The sequence below is a fragment of the Pseudonaja textilis genome, chromosome 2 (genome assembly GCF_049901715.1).
Source record: "Pseudonaja textilis isolate UNSWEBS1 chromosome 2, rPseTex1.2, whole genome shotgun sequence".
NCBI classification, from domain to species: Eukaryota; Metazoa; Chordata; class Lepidosauria; order Squamata; family Elapidae; genus Pseudonaja; species Pseudonaja textilis.
The window spans coordinates 162834767-162844426 of NC_141991.1; the positions used below are offsets into that span (position 1 = coordinate 162834767).

At 34.9% G+C, this 9660-nt stretch overlaps 1 protein-coding gene across 1 annotated transcript; it reads right to left on the reverse strand.

Annotated features, from left to right (window-relative positions):
* Positions 1-361: 361 nt before the first annotated feature.
* Positions 362-9660, reverse strand: SARAF (store-operated calcium entry associated regulatory factor). Its single transcript, XM_026712641.2, has 6 exons — positions 9516-9660; positions 7948-8126; positions 7099-7480; positions 6570-6669; positions 4563-4699; positions 362-1570 (listed from the first exon to the last, which is right to left on the reverse strand). The coding sequence occupies exons 1-6, from the start codon at positions 9652-9654 to the stop codon at positions 1545-1547; spliced, it is 963 nt and encodes a 320-aa protein (XP_026568426.1). The 5' UTR covers positions 9655-9660; the 3' UTR covers positions 362-1544.

Below are 9660 nucleotides of genomic sequence, written 5' to 3' on the forward strand. Positions count from 1 at the left end.
AATAGAGCAAGACCTACTTGTTCTTTTAAAAAACCAGTTTCTGGAGTTATAGTAATATTGTCAAGGTAATACAAGAGATGCCAGAGTTTTGGATTAAATTAATTCAACTGTTCTGAGAGTTTGATTGTTTGAGGAATTTTTCTGTTTATCAAAATGTCCCTGCGTGTTATTACTGTATTGTTATTGTTATGCTTATAATTTTGTCATTGTGTTGATTCTTTAATGTGATTTTATGCATTTGAATTTCATTAATTCGCTTTTTGAACAATTATGAGTTTTTTGTATGCCTGTTTCATTCACTCATTGTTTAAATATTTAAAAAGTGTTAATGAAGAATTAATATTAAAATTAAGCTATGACATACTTTCAAACATTACTTTATTTTGAAATTTAAATACACACTTTGGGGACTCCTGTGAATTTCCTCAGCAATTTAATTTCCTACAGGAATGGAAACTAAGAAAATGTTCACAAAAATGCTAGGAAGGTTAGAAAAGAGCAAATGTAAAAGAAAGAGAAAATAATTACATTAACTGGAAGTAAACAAGATGACCAGTAAAGGTAAGTTCCCAATGCATAGTACCATTTATGTCCCATCATGCCAAGAAAGTAATGCTTGATCTAATAAAGGATAATTTTGCACACAAACAAGTCTTCTATGTGAATTCCTGACATTCCTGAAAATGCATTCCAAGATATCTGTGCCATAGATTCCATCAAATGAACTGTATGTAGTTAATAACCCCCTAATTAGAAATATACATCCAATATATACATAATGGAAGCAGATTCTACTGAATCTAGTGGAATTACTGTCTAGTTGACTTTCTTTTCCCTATCTCAGGTCTTTCTAAAGAACTATTGTAAAGAAAATAATAGACCTAGATTTCTCTTCTGTTGGTTAGATCAATCTGTTCAGTACAGAGAGTACACTATTCCAAGTAATATCTCATTCTTTGTTTTTATAATGTATAATAGCCATTAGCAGAGAGACCTTAGAACAGGGGTCCCCAACCCCCAGTCCGTGGACCGACACTGGTGCGTGGCATGGCAGAAACCAGTACATGCAAACAAGGCAGTGTGCAAAACTATGCCCCTACTGCCTGCAGAAAAACCTCTCTCCACGGAACTGGTCCCTGGTGCCCAAAAGGTTGGGGGCCACTGCCTTAGAAAATGGCATTTCCAACTTTTAAAAAATATAATTATTACTGATACTCCAACCTTTAGTCCCCAACATGCTGGCAAGCTATTATTTCTAGCAGAGATATTCCAATCTATCTGAAAGGCACTAGATTGCAGAAGGTTACCCCTGTTATCTTCCCTTTTCTATGGAACACAGTTCCATGTTGGAAATTACTTGAAAAGCTTCCCCATTTTGACAAAAGCTACTGTTCCAAAATAAATTTAGCGACATTTTTAGAGATGCACAGATACAAATATATAGAGTTAGAATTTTATAACTCTAGCAAGCAGACTTAAGACATGTTTCAGAATTGTCAAAATGTTGCTTTATTCACTAGCTTAGGTAGAGTGGAAGTCAAACTTCATCTTCTTTTTGTACCTCCAAAACCTAAGAAAAAGAGATGGAGAAAGAAAGAAAAAAGCTGTTATTACTCAATAGCTGATTCTAAAATAATCTGAATAATGAAATAATAAAGGAGATAAATTCATTCAGCAAATCAGACAGGGCCTTCATTTCTGTATGGTAACAACTGATAGCCTGCGTATGCACTAAGGAATGTAATATAATTTTGCAAGATGGCACAAGTACTCAATCCAATTAAAAATGACTGTAACACAAGATTGCTAAATCTTGCATGATTTCAGCACTCTACCACCAAATCTTTGAAGTTCTTAAGTAAGAATATTTGTGAATTTCATCTGGGGGGAGGAACTTATTCTTGCTTAAAGCATTTAAGGTGTGGTGGTACATTGCTAATTTCTCCTTTATACTATGTGACCAGAAGATTCTACTGTTGTTTTAGAACACAATATAGTTTATCAGATCATCCATTCCAGACCCTAATCCTATTTAACATTATTGGAAATACATCTTTTGTTTAAATGTTATTATCTAGGAAATGGCTCAGTGATTAAAATAAAATGTCTTGCACTGTAATTTATATATGAGTGAAACCCTACATATGTCCACTCAAAACTTAGGATCTATTTGTAGGTGGAGGAGAATATGACTGCAGCCTCAGGGACAGAAATATATCAGCCCTGCCAAAAATACAATCAACACCTGCACTAGTTTGTCATGCAACACCACCGCACCCGCCACTTCACTTTTCTACTAGCTGAATTCTTGGGTTTGACTATAATGCCAGGTAGAAGGAAAACAGTAATTTGCCACTATAGGTAGTCCTCAAATTGCAACCATTCATTTAGTGACTGTATGAAATTACGACAACACTGAAAAAAATTACTTATGACTGTTTTTCATACTTATATGATCACTGTAGCATTCCCATGGCCATGTGATCAAAATTTGGGTGCTTGGAAGCTGCCATGTATTTATGACAGTTGCACTGTCCCAGAGTCATGTTACCATCTATAACCCTCCCAGGTGGCTTCCGACAAGTAAAATCAATGAGGAAGCCAGATTCTCTAAACAACCTCATCATTCACTTGACAGTTGCAGTGATTTGCTTAATAACCATGGCAAAAAGTTTGTAAAATATGGCACAACTCATTTAACAACTGTCTTTTTTAACAATAGAAATTCTGAGTTCAATTGTGGTTGTAATCGAGGACTTTCTTGAATGGGGAGATGTGCTCAAATGTGAAATCTGAATGAAGCAGAATATGAAACCCCTCTCCTCCAGTAAGTTTTAAAGGAATGGCTGCAGAATAAACAAATTCGGGCCTAAGCATTTGTTTATTATTTACCAAATTTGTAAGCTGACTCAATCTGCATGATTCTGGGTGGTTTAAAAGATACAGCAGTAGGAACTATAAAAATGTAGAATATACAATCCATTTTAAAAAGTCAAGAGAAAATAAATAATCAATTAACAGCTGAAAGATTCACAATCTAACCTAGGGCCTGAAGACAGAACCAGATTTTTAAGGAATCATTAAAACATTGCCAAGATGGGGGCTATGAAAAACCTGCAACATAGGAGTAATAAAATATTTTTAATAAAAGAAAAAAAAACATAGTAAAAATTTGAGAGAATAGTTGAACTATAGCAATTACACAAAGGTGAGATCTGCATTCCAAAACTAGCATTCAATAATCTGTAAATAGTTTAAGCAAACAAGAAAAATAGTGGATTGAAGCAAATCCAAACTGGAGAAATTGAGCAAACTGCATTAAACAGAAATAAAAACCAACCTCCATATGATTAAACCTTGCCTTCCTATGTTTCTCTGCCTTTGAATCTCACCCTCTTCATTCTTATTGGAAGAGACAGTGATAGAGAATACTTAAAAGATCTCCCAGCTAGCTGGCAGAGCCACTAGCCACTCAAAATGGTTAAGTCCTACTGATACAACCCAAGCTGTCTAAAATTTTGCAGTGGGAAATTTCAGGTACTATATACTGGATCCTCTGTCCAAGATCCAATCACAAAAATCAACTTCCAAGCAATCACTGCTTATTGGAGAGGACTACTTAATGAACCAAGCTCCATTCTCTTAACTAGGAGTTCCTAAACTTTTTGCCATCACATCTACTTTGTGTATTCTTAATGTATACACCTCCACTAAAAATTCAAACATTACAATGAACAGAAATGAACAATAAAAAGGATGCTATGAAAGGTATTGGGAAAAGTGGATTTATTGAACAATGTATAATTGAAAGGTTACTTGCACTTCCCTTGGACTCTGTCTGAACGTCCACAAGGAAGATATACCTCCATTTGGAAAATCCTGGTCTACAGGATGATTTGTGTATCTGTGCAAATCCACTTCTGAGACATCAAAGAAGTAGTACAGTTTAATTCAGAAATCTTTCTGCTGTTAGACTACTTAATTATTATTCAATTATGTACTTAAAATCACCCAAAGATCTATTAGTAGATCCTGATCTCCCTTTTACTCATCACTTTGAAACATCTGTTAAAATTCAACACTAAAAATTTTAGCAGCAAACGACCCCCATCCCCACCCCCCACCCCCCGAAACAGATCATTGTAATGGCAGAGTTTCATCTCAAGAAAGTCAATGTTAACTGATTTTCTTAAAAATTAACTAAATATAGGATACTTTTGAAACTGATAATGTACTCCAGCTGTACTCCAAACATTTATATATGGGAATAAATTATGTATTCATATAATAAAGTGCTAAATCTGGTTTTGTACTTTATTTCCATTTCAGAACAAAGAAAAGATTTACAGACCATGTGTAGATTGCCTACCACAATGAGAACTAGATATAAGTCTGATTAAAAGCAGTGGGGAAAGTTTATAATTTATTAAATTTAGATACCACCTGTCTAATTATCCAGAGTGAATTTGGGCGGCTTACAATGGCAATTTTTTTAATTGGAAAATTGCTGATATCGGACACAGTTAACCCAAAAATTAAGGACAACATGGCTTATAACTTACCAGAGGTGGGTTTTGTTTCTGAACTGTAAGATGTTGAACAGCTATTTGAATTGCCAAATGAACCAGTAAATGGAGGTGGAGCAGATAGACCAGACCATGTGTTATAATAAGGAGAATACCTGTGATCTGAAGGTGACCTAGAAGAAAATATTTATGTTAATTAGTGTTAGTGTTTTTGCATGTGTACAAAATTAAAATGTTAATAGATGAATCATTTAGAAAAGAAGTAGAAGGCCATTTAAGGTAAAGTTGCTCTTTAGCTATTAGCAAATAATCATAGAACAAATATGTAAATAATTGGAATATATTCAATTATTCCAACAAACTAAGGATATCTCTTCAGTAATTTTTTAGTTCTATTTCTATTTAAAAAGGAATATTTCCAAAGAACACATTGATTTACCATTATACATTGCTAGTAGGAAAATTTAACAAATTTACACATTTTTAAAAATGCAGTCAAACAATACAAATTCAGTACAAAAGTCATATAAGCTGTATAATTTATGCAAAAAGCTGAAAACTTTTTTTTTTTAAAGTTCACTAAAAATAAAAGTCAGAATCCAGTGGTTTTGGAAGAATATACAATTATCACTGAAAAACCAGGGGTGGGGGTAGAGACTGAAAACTCTGAAAGTTTAAGTTATAAAATCAAAATTCAATATGGAAAAGAAATAGTTAATATGAAAGACATGATCATATTTCTACACAGAAATTTAAGAGGCAACAAAAGTAAAAAGAGAAGTGAGAATCTATTTAATAACATAAAAATAACCAAACTGAGCCTTTAATTATTAAATTTATCAAAATACTGACACTCCTTTCCATTATAACCATTATTATTAAAAGGAAGACAAACAAACAAACAAGGGTTTAGAAAAACCTGTGATTTGAAAAATAGGTACTACTAAATTAGTCACCTTAAAATTTACAACTGTTTATATCTTTATTCTCTGGAAACTGCAGCTTGTATTTTTAACATCACTGCTGGAGTTTCTTCCCTAATGATGTAATATTAAGCAACTATAGGACATAACTGAAAGTGTATTGCATGAGTCAATGACAGCTTTTTTTTTTTTTTACAAATTTATCACCAGTTACCAGGGGTGGGATTCTACCAGTGCGCACCTATTCGGTTGTTCGGTTGTAGAACTGGTTGTTAACATTCTAAGCAGTTCGGAGAACCGGTTGTTAGAAGAAATTACTGGCCTAACCCTGTAAGGAAGGCAGGAAGGAAACATTCTGGTGTTGCTTACAGAAACTGCCTCTCTGTTAACCCTTATTACATTCTTGGCAGGACTAGACTTCCTGTCTCAGGAACTTCTTTGGAGCTTTTTTTCCTCCTTTGCTGGTACTTTGCTTGTGTGGAGTGACCATTCAAAGTTACAATGGCACTGAAAAAAGTAACTTATGACCATTTTCCACACTTAGGACTGTTGCAGCATCCTCACAGTCATGAGGCTAGGCAAGGAGATGCGTGCCTCGATGTGAGTGATGATGAGTTGGCCACGCCCAACCAGTCACATGACCACCAAGCCATGCCCATCAACTAAACCATGCCCACAGAACTGGTTGTTAAAAAATTTGAATCCCACCCCTGCCAATTACTGCTGGGTTCTGAATTCTATGTATTCTGACAACCTGCTTCTTAAGTGTTTCTCAGTTATTCTAAAAAAATTCCTAGAGATACCTACCAATTAGACAACTATTAAAAAACTTTAATAGGCAAAAAATTCTTATCCTAAAATAAGGATGCTGTAGACAGACAGATCATCAATTCACCTTTGCATCTGGCATTACTCCTTAATGCTGACTGCAGTAGTGATGAGTGGGATAACTATCTCAAAACATTTATATTCTATTGTTATTTTAAAAATCAACATATAAACGAAATATTCCATGTTTACAACTGATGGTATTATTAGTATGAAAGAAAAAATATTTTCCTTTGGGAGAAGCAATTCCCTTTCTGTCAATTAGGATTGTTGCAAGAGATGACAAGATTACCTTCGGTTGCCAATCAAGTATCCAAGAAGTCCTCCGGCACCTAATCCAGTCCAGAAACCTGGCCCGGAATTGGAATCATAGCTGGACCCACTGGCAGCTCCTTAATTTAAATAAAATTATATAGATTTAGATCAAATAATCTTCGTGATCAAAGCTTTTATAATATACCTCAGCAGATAATTGAAGAGACCTACAAGCTCTCCAAAGTTTTAAATTAAACATTGCTGTATAACAATATGGAACTATTGGTATCCCCTTTTATCCTGTTATTTTCTAAAAGGTATATTTCCTAGACTTTAGATTAAAGGACCAACTCAGAAACAGAACGAGTTCTTATTTTAATTGTGCCTGAAATTTCTGCCAACTATATAAACAAGAGCATGGGCTAGACATGACACAAAATTCTGTAGAAAATTCAGTGATACCATTAACAATGATAATTAATAATGAATGAACTTCCTAGAATTTGAAAAGTAGATTACCTATCAATGTTATTAATAAATGTTTTGTTGTGACATAAGAGATTTACCTGTGTAATTTGATTTAAATCCTGGTGGAGGTGGGCTTTGATAACTTTGCCCATAGGATCCTGAATGTACATTATCATTAGGGAAATTATGTTGTCGGTTATCACAGAGGAATAGCTTGTAGATGCCAAAAACAAAAACAACAAATAATATTACCAGGATCACTCCAAATCCAGAACCAAATGAATCGTGAGAAGTTGCAGAATAATAGGACCCAGAAAAGGTGTTAGCTTTTTGCTGTCCTTTCTGAGTTAACTCCAATGTGTATTCCAAGCCACATGATCCTTTTAAAATGAAAGGATCAGCTGGGTAATCATAGCCTTCACAGCTTACTTCAATTTTTCCAAAGCGATATGAAACATCCAAATGTGCTTTACATTCCCACTGAAAATAAAAGAGATAAATAAAAATAAATAAAAAATAAAAATAAAATTTTTCTACAATACATACATAACAAAATTGAACATTGACTTAAAATTGACATTATTTTTAGTAATTTTACTTAAAAAACAATACCTTTCTTTCAAAAAAATTATAATTAAAACCTCATAAGTAAGCTTTAAAACTCTAATAGAGGTTGAAAGAATGCACATTAAAGTACTGCCAGACAAAAACACTAAATGACAAACTTGCTAAAGTTGTTTTGAACGAATATGGATTTACTTTAATTTTTTCTCTCTTGCAGCCCCATTTTTAATGTTAAACTTATTGCATCCTTCTGGAGTTTGACAGTTTTGCCTTGACATATATATAATTGTTCTTCTGTCTTCAAAAGCCACCCATTTAATTAATGTTACATTTATACAAATACACTCCACAAGACATTTTTTCCTATATACAAAGAAACATACCTGCACATCAGAGCCATCCCAACCTTTGTTGTAACACTGAACAACCTCAGGGGTATATGCTGTACATCCTGCTGACCCTCCGGTACATTGCAACTGGGGCATTGGAGATGTCCTCCGATAATTTGTGTACTTTCCCTGGTAGAGTGTCAGGACTTGGACATCCCGCAATAGGACTCTCTCTGACAAGAATATAAATTATGTAAAACACTATGCAAGATAATAAATACATATTTTAGGATTTTGTGAGTTTATTAATGCCAATAAAGAAATTCTCAGAATAATACCTGTTAGGTTTGTGTGTGTGTGTGTGTATGTATAAATTTTATTGAATAAATATTAAAATGTTGGACACAGTGCAACTTTCCTGGCATTTGTCTTTGCCATGCATACTATAACATAAAACCACATAAAACAGATAACCTTCTACTTATCCCACATTGCTACATTTATGCCATTAACATATTCATTTATATTTACAATATAGACTTCATTTATGCTCTTTTTATACAATCATTTTATCCACTATACTCCATTGCATTTATCTAAATATCTTCCACCTTCAATCCTGTAAACCATCAATATTTTCTGTTCTGACTTCTTTTCCTCAAATCCAACCACTGGCACATTTTATTCCAAACTTCATAGTATTCTATCTCACCCTTATCTTGACGTTCTAATGTCAGTCTGTCCATCTCTACACAGACCAGTATTTTCTCTGTTAGATTGCATATTTTGATTACATAGAATGTGCTTTAATAAAGAATATATCTAAGATTAAAGTTAACATCTATGCTCTCTAATTAATTTTGCTTTATTTGTTCGCCAATTATCCCATTTTATCAAGTAGTCAACCACAAGTTTTGAGAACTTCACAAGCAATACTTGGGCACCTGTCCCAACGAAGAGCTTCAATTTGCTCCACAATGTCCTATGCAATTACATAGGAAAACATTCTCAATAGTGACTGGATTCCCACAAATCATGGTTTCTTTCAAATCTATTTTATCGACGGATAGTATTGGGAAAACCCTAAATCACTTTTTGTACATCCCAATGACCATATTTACACATTGCACTAGACCACATCATTCACACATGTTATATCGATTCTGGGCAGCAACATAACAAAAACAAAAACAAAAAGGCAGTTAATCAACATCCCGTGCAAGCGTGACCTGAAAAATTTAATTCTGTTATAAACACGTTGCGGTGGGGGGTGTTTATGGATGAATGGGACACTTTGAACCCAACCAGTGTCTTCGAAGAAACCTGCAGCGTTTGGTTACGACTGACATATGCTACAAATGGCTTCTAAAATGTCTTCCTTAATAAGGCCAACGCCCGTCAGTACATCGTCACTTTCCCTATAAAAAGCTGCGCGGGGCATCAGAAAATGGCCCTCGTACTCCTAGCCTAGAAAAGATGCTGTGTCCGAGGTGAAAACCCTCTGAATCAGACACCAGCGTCAAGTCAGTGACGCGGAGAGCCACGATTCCTCCCCGACCATCGTGAACAGAGAGGCAGGCTTCCTAAAGAGAGTCGCCCGGTGAGTCCGTTCCTCGCCTTACCCGGCTGTTCCCAGCCCATCGCTGAAGACGTTCCCGTCAGCACCACCAACAGCGGCAAAAGCAACCGCCTCAGAGACGCCTCCATTTTAGCCCTTTGACGGAGAAGCGGAACGCCACCGCTCCAGTCTTTTCCGCCCATGGCAAC

What these genes read in the sequence shown, in the direction of transcription:
- SARAF (XM_026712641.2), bottom strand. Translation starts at nt 9,654, where the DNA reads ATGGGCGGAAAAGACTGGAGCGGTGGCGTTCCGCTTCTCCGTCAAAGG. An exon ending in GATGGGCTGGGAACAGCCGG is followed by an intron (nt 8,127 to 9,515) that starts GTAAGGCGAGGA and finishes TATTCTTGTCAG; the next exon opens with AGAGAGTCCTATTGCGGGAT. An exon ending in AGAAACAAAACCCACCTCTG is followed by an intron (nt 1,571 to 4,562) that starts GTAAGTTATAAG and finishes TCTTTTTCTTAG; the next exon opens with GTTTTGGAGGTACAAAAAGA.